Below are 13,167 nucleotides of genomic sequence, written 5' to 3' on the forward strand. Positions count from 1 at the left end.
GGTTGGGGCTGCAGTGAGCTGTGATCGCAGTGACAGAGCGAGACCCCCTCTGAAAAGAAGGCCGCGGCCCACCCCCTCCAGTTTCGCTTCTGCGGTTCTGAGAAGACCCAATATCTTACGCTGACTACATCTGTGAGGGCTCCTTGCCAAAACCACACCTTGACACTGTGGCATTTGGTTCTGTGGATTTCTCCTTCAGCAACAGCCTGACTTAGAGGTGTCCACGCTAGCTTCTGCTAGACACCCTTGATGGGACGAATTACCATATTGTTTCTCATGTCTTCCTAATACTCATTCTTTCTGCATATTGTCTTTTCAGGAAAACCAATTCTGTGTCCTCGGAGGACCACAGCCCAGTTGGGCCCCAGGCGAAACCCGGCCTGGAGCTTGCAGGCAGGACGGCTGTTCAGCACGCAGACCGCCGAGGACAAGGAGGAACCCCTGCACTCGATCATCAGCAGCACAGAGAGCGTGCAGGGTAGCCTGGGCTCGTGCTTTGGTCTGGGAGGGCTTTTCGGTTCACTGCTGTGCATAAAGGGGCATTTTCAGGGTGGAGGCAGTGATTGGTAGAGCCACCGCCTTAGGTCTGAAATCAGAAGGTCTTGGCTGTAGGGAGTGCTGCGCCCTCCATTTCTGTCCCAGCAAGGGACTTCTGCCAGTGTCGGGTGTGTCTTGCCCCCTCTGGTGGCCACCCGTGAGTTTGCCATCCGGCACCTCCCCTGAGTGGTGATTGATGGCACATCTGCTAATAATCATGGAAGCGGGAGAGGAAACTCAGCATTGGCCCAGCCTGCGCAGGACTGAATTCCGGAGCTCTCTTTTCATTCCCTCTGAAGTATAAAAAAGCAGTCTTTGGAGCCAGTCCTGAAGTGGCTCCATTTCTGGCTTTTAAGTGGGTTGACAAGAGTAGAATCTTTGAAGTTAAAAAGAGAAGTGAGGTTTTCTTGTTATTTCGATTTCCAAATAATTAATTTGGAAACTGCTTTTTTGAAGAATATAGGCCAGGCACAGTGGCTCACACTTCTAATCCCAGCACTTTGGGAGGCCGAGGTAGGAGGATTGCTTGAGGCCAAGAGGTCGAGACCAACCTGGGCAACATAGACCCTTTGTCTACAAAAAAAAAAATTAAAAAGTTAGCCAGGCATGGTAGCACACACCAGTGGTTCCAGGTACTTGAAAGGCTGAGGCGGGAGAATCACTTGAGCCCAGGAAGTTGAGGCTGCAGTGAGCATGATTCTGCCACTGCATAGCAGCCTGGGCAACAGAAAGAACATATAATCTGGTTCTTAGAGGCGGCCCAGTTCTCGTAACCATGCACATTAGGAAACCATGCTCAGCAGTTCCTCGACGTAGCCCGAGGCATGTCTGTCCTCAGCAGTGGGAGGATTTGTCCTGCCCTTAGACCTCCTTCCTGAGAGACTTTTTGTTTTGTTTTGAGACAGGGTCTTTCTCTGTCGCCCGGGCCAAGTGCCGTGGTGCAATGATGGCTCACTGAAGCCTCGACCTCCCTGGCTCAAGTGATCCTCCCACCTGAGCCCCCTAAGTCACTTGGACCACAAGTGTGTGCCACCATGCTCAGCTACTTTGTGTATTTTTTGTAGAGATGGTGGGGTCCCTCTGTGTTGCCCAGGCTGGTCTTGAGCTCCTGGGCTTAAGTGATTCTCCTGCCTTGGCCTCCCAAAGTGCTAGGATTACGGGCGTGAGCCATGACGCCCAGCCAGACTTTGTTTCTGTCTACTTCTTTCTTTTTGTTCACGATCTTAAATGGGAGGCCGAGGCGGGTCAATCATGAGGTCAGGAGATCGAGGCCATCCTGGCTAACATGGTAAAACCCCGTCTCTACTAAAAATACAAAAAATTAGCCGGGCGTGGTGGCAGGAGCCTGTAGTCCCATCTACTCGGGAGGCTGAGGCAGGAGAATGGTGTGAACCTGGGAGGTGGAGCTTGTAGTGAGCCGAGATCGTGCCACTCTACTCCAGCCTGGGTAACGGAGCAAGACTCCGTCTCAAAAAAAAAAAAAAAGAAAAAAAAGTTTAAAACTCATAAACTTAAGCATTCTTTGGAATGTGACGTAGCATATTCTTGCACAGAAATCGAAATTAAACTTTATTGGTTGTGTCTGTGTTTCATTACTAGGTTCCACTTCCAAACATGAGTTCCAGGCCGAGACAAAGAAGCTTTTGGACATCGTTGCTCGGTCCCTGTACTCAGAAAAAGAGGTGCGTTCCCCGCTAACCATGCCTGATGCTAGCAAGGTTTCTTTTCACAAAGCTGTTTTTATGCCATTCTGGAGAATTGCCAGATAATATATTAGCTGTGAGAAAGCATTAAACTTTGGACAGGTCCCCAGCTTAAGCTACCAGTGAAAGGAGTTTTACCAGAATCTGTTTTGGTTTTGTGGATAAGTGTATCCAGATGGTTCTTTGGGCTGGATCAACTCTGGGAATTAATTGAATTTTGCCAATAATTTTAAAAGTTCCCCAAATACAGGCCTAGTGTGGTGGCTCATGCCTGGGAACTCTGTGCTTTGGGAGGTCGAGGCGGGAGAATCACTTGAGTCCAGGAGTTTGAGACCAGCCTGGTCAACACCGCAAGATTCCGTCTCTACAAAAAATTAAAAAAATTAGCCAGCTGTGGGGGCAGTGATCTGTGGTCCCAGCTACTCAGGAGGCTGGGGTGGGAGGATGACTTGAGCGTGGCAGACTCTGGGGCTGCAGTGAGCCATGACTGTTACTACACTGACCTGCACAACAGAGTAAGACCCTCTCTCCAAAAAAAAGCCCCCCAAATCCTAGCATGCAGCTCTGCTGAACTGCGTTTCTGTGCAGCTTTGGATGTGCTCTGAGGCCCCTTTGCCTGGTGTGACTACCTGCAGGTCTTGGGGGCTTTGGCTGCCGGAGGAACAAGATTCCCCAGTCCTGTGTGTATGGAGCAGGGAGGAGTTACTGAGGAAATTAAAACGCATTTGGAGCCGGGTGTGGTGGCTCACACCTATAATCCCGGCACTTTAGGAGGCCAAGGTAGGAGGATTGTGTGAGTCCAGGAGTTTGAGACCAGCCTAGGCAACGTGGTGAGACCCCACCTCTATTAAAAACCCGCAAAACTCATTTGGAATGACAGGACAAGGAAAAAGAAAAATGAAGGCCACCATCGTTGACATGCTGATTATTGCTGGAAGGCAAAGGAGAATCCTGAAGAAAGTTTGTAAAGCACCAAATTTCGAAGCTCAGAGGGGCTTCCAGGAGCTGTTTCCGGGTTTCGTACTGATGAGTGCTGCATTCCTGGCTCCCACTGACCTCCAGCTTCCGCCCAGATCAGCCGCTGCTTCCTTTTCACCTGTGTGCGCTTGCGGACTTAATTTTTCTATTTTTATTTGTGTGGTTTTTTTTTGTTGTTGTTTTTTGTTTGTTTGTTTGTTTTTTAATTTTTTGGAACAGGGTCTGGCTCTGACGCCCAGGCTGGAGTGCAGTGGTATGATCTTGACTCGCTGCAACCTGCGCCTCCTGGGCTCAAGCCGTCCTTCCTCCTCAGCCTCTGGCTGATATTTGTATTTTTTTGTAGAGACGGAGTTTTGCCATGTTGCCCAGGCTGGTCTTGAACTCCTGGGCTGAAGTGATCTGCCTACTTGAGCCTCCCAAAGTGCTGAGATCACAGGTGTGAGCCACCGCACCCGGCCTCTCTCACTGACTTTAAATGGAAGGTCTGTTTGAGGTCAGTGTGCTTTTCAGCTCCTGAGGGACAGCTGGGTCCTGAGGCCCGTTTTTCTCCGGGTGTGGTAGACCTGGTGTTCAGTGGTCCCCACTAGATGAGATGAAGCCAGGGAACCTGTTTTTGTGGAGTAAGAGTGTATCAGTCCATTTTCACACTGCTGATAAAGACATACCTGAGACTGGGCAATTTACAAAAGAAGGAGGTTTAATTGGACTTACACCTCCACGTGGCTGGGGAAGTCTCACAGTCATGGTGGAAGGCAACGAGGAGCAAGTCCTGTCTTACATGGATGGCAGCAGGCAAAGAGAGAATGAGCAAGACACAAAAGCGGAAACCCCAAAAAACTGTCAGATCTCGTGAGACTTACTCACTACCACGAGAACAGTACTGGGGAAACGGCCCCCGTGATTCACTTATCTCCGATCAGGTCCTTCCCACAACACGTGGGAATTATGGGAGTACAATTCAAGGTGAGATTTGGGTGGGGACAGAGCCAAACCATATCAAGGAGAAATGGATGTTTGAGTGATATGCCGTCATCCCTGTGCAGGAGTTGGGAAAGAAATTGTTCCTCACAGGGTTGTTTTGTTTGTTTTTTTGAGACAGAGTCTCTCTCTGTCGGGGCTGGAGTGCAGTGGTGCCATCTCGGCTCACTGCAACCTCCTCCTTGTGGGTTCAAGCGATTCTCCTGCCTCAGCCTCCTGAGTAGCTGGGATTACAGGTGTGTTCCGTCACGCCCAGGTGCCGGGATTACAAGCATGAGCCACCACACACAGCCAGAGGGCTCTTCTTAAAGTTATAATTAACAGGTGGACACATAACTTCAGGCTTGATTAAAAATTCTGAAAAGGGCCAGGCGCCGTGGCTCACGTCTGTAATCCCAACACTTTGGGAGGCCAAGGCACAGGGATCACTTGAGCCTGGGAGATCAAGACTAGCCTGGGCAACATAGCAAGACCCTGTGTTTATAAAAATTTTAAAACAATTAGCTGGATGTGGTGGTGCATGCCTGTGGTCCCAGCTACTTAGGAGGCTGAGGTGGGAGGATTGCTTGGGTCCAGGAGGTTGAGGCTGCAATAAGTCGTGATTGCAGCCTCCAGCCTGGGTGACAGAGTGAGACTGTCAAACAAACCCTGAAAGGAAAGTCAGCACCTTTAGTCACTTTGTGACCGGCCCAGAGGAACTGCCTTTGACTATAGCAGAAACTCTTTATGCTTTGAGAATTGACTATTCTGTGACTGTTCTCCTCTACCTTTTAATAGTTATTGGAAATGCAGCTGACCAGATAGATCCTGCCGGATGAGTGTCCTTCATTGTCTGTGCCTCCCATTTCTATTCCTGTAGGTGTTTATACGGGAGCTGATCTCCAATGCCAGCGATGCCTTGGAAAAACTGCGTCACAAACTGGTGTCTGACGGCCAAGCACTGCCAGAAATGGAGATTCACTTGCAGACCGATGCCGAGAAAGGCACCATCACCATCCAGGTACCCCCCTCAGTGTCCAGGCGTGTGGCAGGCCCGGCCATGCAGCAGGGACAGGACCTGCCTTCTAATGATGTCTCTGGGGTCCCAGGGACGTACTGGCCGTCCGTACCACCAGGATAACTCTGGCTATAATTTATTGTTACAGTAGCACTCATTCACTATAGAAAATTTTGGAAAAGCAGGTAAGCAGAGAAGATTTGAAATCACCCCATCATCCAGCAGTAACTCCTGGTAACATCTTAGCATATGGCCACACGGGATTTTGGTGTATGCAGTTATTAACATATCTAAACATATCTTATTTTTAATGTACTCTTTTCATATTTTTAACTGTGTTTTCCCCTCAAAATGCAGTTGAAGCAGTGCTGTGGCTGCTGCCGTAGCCTCGTGGAAATTTTAAGGCTGAAAAGTTAGAAAGGCCAAAGAGGGTCAGGTAGGGGCCCTGAGAGACATTACATCCAAAGACAGCTGCCTCAGGACCTGTTGTCCCAGGGTCACGGTGTCATTGCGGGGGTGTCTGTCTCTGTGGAGAGGTGGAGAGACTGGCCTCGGTGGGATCTGAGTATTCCCTTTTAGGGTGCTGGCTTGCTCTGAAGGTCATGCCCCATAAATGAATGCAGGCACGCGTGAATGAATGGACTTGTGAAGGGATGGCTGTTTTAATTAAAGGAGGGGCTTTTGTGAGGTGTCAGCTTTATGCACTCCCTCTTGGGTTTAGAGAATCCAGACTGAGCCCCGTGGTACGTGCCAGCTGTTTGTCGTAGCTCTTGGTCATAAGGATTGGGTGGGGAGTGGGTTTCCTCTCTCCCTGCCTTCGCTGAGCTGGCCTGGCTGTGGAATGGGCCCTGTGGCCAGGGCTGCAGCGCCCTGCGCTTCCCTCCTGTTTTCAGCACAGAGGTTCCTTGCAGATGATTGAAAATGGATGTGCTGGGGCAAGGGGTCGTGGGGATGTGATTCGTGGTCTTTAGTAGAGGGGCCAGTCCTCATGTGCCAGTACTTCCTGGTACTAAGACTATTTATGTTACAATAATGGTCTTTGGTTTTGTGTTTTGTCTTCTTTTTTCTTAAAGAACAGTTCTAGATTTACAGAAAATGTGAGCAGGTAATTTAGAGTTCCATTATATCCTTTGGGACCCAGTTTTCCTATTCTCAACAGCCGATGTGAGCATGGTCCATTTATTTCATTTTTTTTCTTTTTTTTTGGAGACAGAGTGTGGCTTTGTCGCCCAGGCTGGAGTGCAGTAGGGTGATCTCAGCTCACTGCAGCCTCTGCCTCCCAGGTTCAAGCAACTCTCATGCCTCAGCCTCCTGAGTAGCTGGGATTACAGACGTGTGCCATGATGCCCAACTAATTTTTGTATTTTTAGTAGAGATAGGGTTTCACCATGTTGGCCAGGCTGGGCTTGAACTCCTGCCCTCAAGTGATCTGCCTTCCTCGGCCTCCCAAGTGTTAGATTACAGGCATGTGCCACCATACCCGGCCCATTTATTACAATTAGTTAACTAATATTGATACATTCTTCTTACATAAAGCTTTAGAAAAGGAGGCATTCTTGTGGGGTCTCAGAGATGCTATGCCATTCCGTCTCCTACTGGTATATCAGCTACATTGCTTTTTGTTATTTTTAGGGGATTTTTTTTAGGGAATAAAATATGCAGCCTTAATTTATCACTGTCTAGCTTGAATTAATATTTAACACTTCAATGTAAGAATCTTACAACAGTATCATTCCGGTGGCAAGATCATCTTTTTCTTTTGATGTCAAATATTTTATGTATATACCTGTTGTAAACCCTCACAAATTCCTTTTTATTTTTGTTTGAGACAGAGTCTCATTTTATTGCCCAGGCTGGCGTGCAGTGGTGCGATCTCACCTCACTGCAGCCTCTGCCTCCCGGGTTCAAGCGATTCTCCTGCCTCAGCCTCCCGAGTAGCTGGGTTTACAGGCACCTGCCACCACACCCGGCTAATTTTTGTATTTTTAGTAGAGATGGGGTTTCACCATGTTGGTCAGGCTGGTCTCAAACTCCTGACATCAAGTGATCTGACTGCCTTGGCCTCCCAAAATGCTGGGATTACAGGCGTGAGACACTGCGCCTGGTCTCACCATTTCCTTTTAAAATCACATTGTGCGGGTCGCCTGGCAACAGATGATTTCTGTCTACATCTGAAAAATCTATAGTTATTATTTTTTTTTAGTAAATATTTTAGAACAGATTTCAATTTTCAGAAAAATTTTAAAGATAGTACAGCGTTGCCATCTACTCCAACACCCAGCTTCCCTTATGATTGAAATCTTATGGCCGGGTGCAGTGGCTCACGCTTGTAATCCCAGCACTTTGAGAGGCCAAGGTGGGCACATCACCTGAGGTCAGGAGTTCAAGACCAGCCTGGCCAACATGGTGAAACCCTGTCTCTACTAAAAATACAAAAATTAGCCAGATGTGGTGGTGCACACCTGTAATCCCAGCTGCTCAGGAGGCCGAGGCAGGAGAATCGCTTGAACCTGGGAGGCGGAGGTTGTGGTGAGCTGAGATCGCGCCATTGCACTCTAGCTTGGACAGCAAGAGTGAAACTCGTCTCAAAAAAAACAAAAAAAAAGAAATCTTACGTTAGTATATTACATTGGTTACAGTTAATCAACCAGTATGGGTATATTATTCTTAAGACAAGTCTATTCAGATTTCCTTAGTTTTTACCTCATGTCCTTTTTCTCTCCTAGCATCCCACATGACATTTAGTTGTCCTGTCCCCTTAGCTCCTCTTGGCTGTGACAGTTTCTCAGACTTTCCTTGTTTTTGATGACCTGGAAGATTTTTTTTTTTTTTTTTTTTTTTTGAGATGGGGTTTTGCTCCTGTTGCCCAGGCTGGAGTACCAATAGCGTGATTTCAGCTCACTGCAGCCTCCGCCTCCCGGGTTCAAGCGATTTTCTTGCCTTCAGTCTCTCGAGTAGCTGGGATTACAGGTATGTGCCACCACGCCTGGCCAATTTTGTATTTTTAATAGAGACGGAGTTTCTCCATGTTGGTCAGGCTGATCTTAAACTCCTGGCCTCGGGTGATCTGCCCGCCTCGGCCTCCCAAAGTGCTGGGGTTACAGGCGTGAGCCACCGCACCCAGCCTGACCTGGAAGGTTTTTATGTTTGTTTAGAGTCAGGATCTTCTTTTCTCTCCAGGTTAGGGTGCAGTGGTGCTATCAGGGTTCACTGCAGCCTTGACCTCCTGGGCTCAAGTGATCTACCACCTCAGCCTCCTGTAGCTAGGGCCACAGGCACATGCCACCATGCCCGGCTAACTTTAAAAAAATTATTTTTTTGGCCGGGCATGGTGGCTCACGCCTGTAATCCTAGCACTTTGGGAGGCCGAGGCGGGCAGATTGTCTGAGCTCAGGAGTTCAAGACCAGCCTGGGCAACATGGTGAAACCCTGTGTCTGCTAAAAATACAAAAGAAATTAGCTGGGTGTGGCAGCATGTGCCTGTAGTGCCAGCTACTCGGGAGGCTGAGGCAAGAGAATTGCTTGAACTCGGGAGGCAGAAGTTGCAGTGAGTGGAGATCACACCACTGCGCTCCAGCACTCCAGCCTGTGCGACTGAGTGAGAAAATTTTGTTGTTGTTGTTGTTGTTGTTTTTGTTTGTTTTTTTTGTAGAGATGATCTTGCTTTGTGGCCCAGGCTGGTCTCAAACTCCTGGGCTCAAGCAGTTTTCCCACCTTGACCTTCCAAAGTGCTGGGATTACAGATGTGAGCTGTTGTGTCCAGCCCTATGTTTTCTTCTAGCAGTTTTATAGCTTTAGCCCTTATATTTAGATCTATGATCCATTTCAAGTTAATTTTTGTGTATGGTGTGAGGTAGGGGTTGAGGTTTATATTTTGCTTATGGGTGTACAGTTGTTTCAGTACTATCTGTTAATAGACCTATCATCCCCCATTGAATTACCTTGGAATCTTTGTCAAAAATCAAGTAATATACTTTCTGTGCAGCTCTGTTCCTGTGCTCTGTTTGGTTCTTTGATCTATGTGTCGATCCTTAAATGCCCACATTGCACTGTCTTAATTATTGTAGCTTTATAGGAAGTCTTAAAATTAGGTATTTTAAATTCTCCAACTTTGTTCTTCAAAATATTTTGAAAATTTTCTAGGTTCTTTGTATTTCCATATACATTTTAGAATCGGCTTGTCATTTTCTACAAAACCTGTAAGGATTTAGACTGGGATTGCAGTGCAGATCAGTTTGGGAAAAAATAAAAATAAATTGAAAATAGGAGCTATTAGTTGCATTTTCTCCTTTACCTTGGTCTAACATTAACCTTTCCCTTGAGGACTCTAAGTTTCTGATGTATTAAACACTTAAATGAAACTTATATTTAATGACTGATACCAACTAGATATTAATTTTAAGTAGTTTTTTATTCATAATTATTACATGATCTACAATAAATGAATCAGGCTGGATTTTGGACTTTTCATACCAGCACCTCAGAAATAATTGCCCAGAAGCCTCTTGGTGCCATGTTTCTTGTTGGCTGCTGGGGCCCATGAAACATGCACATGTGTGCACTGCAGTAACTGGTGGTGATGTGGTTTTGGTGCCCATTCTGCCTGTGCTGCCTACAATGGGAAGGCTGACAGCTGGCCCATCTCCCTGGCCTGCTGCTTGCTGTGGATTATTTGCTGAGTGGCACTGACCACCCCTGCTGTGCCAATGGAGACAGCACTGATGCCCGATAATAGTGGGCTCCCATGGCCCCTGCAGGCTGTCCTGGAGAGGAAGCCTTTAGAAAGGAACTTCCTAGAAGAAAGTTCAGAAAACTATTTCTGAAGGCCTTTGTCCCAATTCACAGATGTGGAGGCTTGGAGCGATCTCTTTTATTTAAGGTGGTCTGCACATCATAGCAGAGCAAGCTGGGGCTGCGGCTATGTTATGGGCATGTTGAGTGAGGAACTGCAGATGAGAATCTGACTGGGCTTTGAGGAAGGAGGCGCCCATGGTCAGTAAGGCCTTGTGTGTTCACCAGTGCGTTGGTCTGTGTTGTGATTCAGGCTGCTATAGCTGAATACCTTAGACTGGGCAATTTATAAACAACAGAGCTGTATTGCTCACAGTTCTAGAGGCTGGGAGGTCCAAGAGCAAGGGGCCAGCAGATTGGGCATCTGGCAAGGGCCCTTTGTCTCAGGCAGCGCCTCTTGCATCTTCACACAGAAGGTGGAAGGGGCAGACAAGCTCCCTCAAGCCTGTTTTCTAAGGGCCCTACTCCCATTCATGAGAGTGGAGCCCTCGTGACTTGATCACCTCCCCAAGGCCCCACTCCCAGTGCCATCCCCTTGGGGCTTAGGTCTTAACATATGGATTTGGGTGACACTGGCACTCAGACCAGAGCAGCTGCAACAGGATAGGCCAGATAGAGGCTCCAACGCAAGGGCTCTGCCTTCCCGCAGGAGAGGCATCTGTGCCCGCTCTTCCCATGGCGGGGGGGTGGGTGTGGGGGCCGCGTGCAGAGCCGCGCCCCCAATACCTGCTTCCTGGTCTCCTCAGTCAGATCATTCTGCTGGATTGAGAGGAGGGGACCGCTGTTCCCCAAAGCCACAGCCAGGGAGAAGGCGTGGGGGCCACATCTTGATGGTGGGAGAGCTGTGCTTTTCCTAATTGCTGGCGTAATATTTTTTTTTCGGATTGGTTTTTAACAAACAAAGCAACTTTCTGCTGTCTCTTCCTGTTTTCTCTGGTGAGGCCAAGCTGCTATGACTAGAATTAGTCTTCTTTTTTTTTTTTTTTTTTGAAATGGAGTCTGGCTCTGTCACCCAGGCTGGAGTGCAGTGGCGCAATCTCAGTTCACTGCAGTCTCTGCCTCCTGGGTTCATTGGGTTCAAGCAATTCTCCTACCTCAGCCTTCGAGTAGCTGGGACCACAGGTGCTCGCCATCATGCCTGGCCAATTTTTTTTTTAGTAGACATGGGATTTTACCATGTTGGCCAGGCTGGTCTTGAACTCCTGGCCTCAAGTGATCCGCCTGCCTTGGCCTCCCAAAGTGCTGGGATTACAGGCATGAGCCGCCGCGCCCGGCCCCTAGAATTAGTCTTTTCTGATGAGTATCTGGTGCTACCTGGCTGGGCCCTGTCTGGCCAATGTCATTGACACCATTTGAGCCCCTGGGACTGCTGGTGCACTCACCCTGCTTCCCAGGTGCTGGGGGCTTGGCGCTTAGCATGTCTCTCTCCTCAGGATACTGGTATTGGGATGACACAGGAAGAGCTGGTGTCCAACCTGGGGACGATTGCCAGATCGGGGTCAAAGGTAAGCGTGGGCCCCCCACACAGCCTCCCCATTTCCCTCAGGGTGCAAAGATCCCTCCAGTAGGGGTGGCCCTGGGTGCTAGATGAAGTAAGAACATTGTCAGTTGCATGCCACGCAGTGGGTGCTGTGGGAACACCTCATGACATGACAGCCATCCCTCAGTATTTGGGTTCCAGTATCCTGGTTCCAGGACGCCCCTTGGATACCAAAGTGCAGATGCTCCAGTCCCAGATTAAAGTGGTGCCATATTTTGTAGACACATCTTCTTTTATGCTTTAAATGATCTCTAGATTACTTATAATAACTGATGCAACGTAAATGCTAAATATAGATATAACATAGTTATGTTTTTTATACTACTTTTTATCATTGTGTTGTTTTTTATTTTTTTCTGAGTATGTTCGATCCTTGGCTGGTTGAATCTGCAAATGTGGGGCCTGTAGATATGAGGAGCAACTGTACTGGCTTATTGTAGCCTCTGCCTCCCAGTTCAAGCCGTTCTCCTGCCTCAGCCTCCCAAGTACCTGGGATTACAGGCACGAGCCACCACGCCTGGCCAAGTTTTTGTATCTTTAGTAGAGACGGGGTTTCACCATGTTGGCCAGGCAATCCTCCAGCCTCAGCCTCCTGAGTAGGTGTGACTACAGGTGCATGTGACCACGCCCCGACCCACAGAGCAGTTCTGACCAGAAGCATCAAACCCACAGACATCGCATCCCAAGCCTGTTCTCATGCGTGACGCTGTGTGACAGGAGACTGATCCCTCTGACCCTCTCTGCATCAAGCCCACAAGGCTCAGGGAATCGACTTTGCAGAAAAGTGCCATGAGGCACAACAACACATTTGGACTCAGACCAACAGCCTGGGAACCTCCGGCTCTCGCCCTTTTCCAGCTGTGGGCAAAGCACTTATTTCAATCTCCTCATCTATAAAATGAAAACACTAGGTCGGTTGTGGTGGCTCACGCCTGTAACCCCAGTGCTTTGGGAGGCCGAGGCAGATGGATCACGAGGTCAGGAGTTCGAGACTAGCCTGACCAACAGGGTGAAACCCCATCTCTACTAAAAATACAAAAATTAGCTGGGCGTGGTGGTGGTACCTGTAATCCCAGCTACTCGGGAGACTGAGGCAGGAGAATCACTTGAACCCAGGAGGCAGAGGTTGCAATGAGCCGAGATCACGGCACTGCACTCCAGCCTGGGCGACAGAGCGAGACTCCATCTCAAAAACAACAACTACAAAAACAAAACACCTACCATAACTGTGACTTTACTGTCCACGTTACGTCTTTTGTTGTATTTCTCTCGAGATTGGTCTGCTGTCCTGTGTAGTGGCCACCAGCTGCATGTGGCAGTTTAAATGTAAATGCATTAAAATTAAATAAAAGGGGACGTTGAGCTCCTCAGCTGCACAGGCCACATTCCAGGTGCTCGGCAGGCTGTCACATTGCACCTGGCAGATGCAGAACGTTCCCATCATTGGAGAAAGTAGTGGGTGTGTGTATTTTCCTTGATTTTGGCCTTAGGACCTTTGGCAGTGTTAGAGTAGAAAAAAAGTGCTGTGCAGTGCTTACAGACGCATGTGTGTGATTCCTACTCTTTTTCCCACAAAGTGTAGACTCCAGGAGACTTGAATATGGAAGCCAGTTTGGAGCCTCTCCTCACTCCTGGCCTTCCTA

General features: G+C 48.4%; 1 protein-coding gene across 1 annotated transcript in view; it reads left to right on the forward strand.

The window, feature by feature from the left end:
- TRAP1 (TNF receptor associated protein 1) overlaps positions 1-13,167 on the forward strand; it is a 63,956-nt gene that overhangs the window by 28,486 nt on the left and 22,303 nt on the right. Inside the window, exons 2-5 of the mRNA XM_055242427.2 lie at positions 320-478; positions 2,137-2,219; positions 5,056-5,196; positions 11,418-11,489. Coding sequence (XP_055098402.1) covers positions 320-478; positions 2,137-2,219; positions 5,056-5,196; positions 11,418-11,489 — 455 coding nt within the window. The remainder of the gene's footprint in view (positions 1-319; positions 479-2,136; positions 2,220-5,055; positions 5,197-11,417; positions 11,490-13,167) is intronic.

The sequence above is a fragment of the Symphalangus syndactylus genome, chromosome 14 (assembly GCF_028878055.3).
Source record: "Symphalangus syndactylus isolate Jambi chromosome 14, NHGRI_mSymSyn1-v2.1_pri, whole genome shotgun sequence".
NCBI lineage: Eukaryota > Metazoa > Chordata > Mammalia > Primates > Hylobatidae > Symphalangus > Symphalangus syndactylus.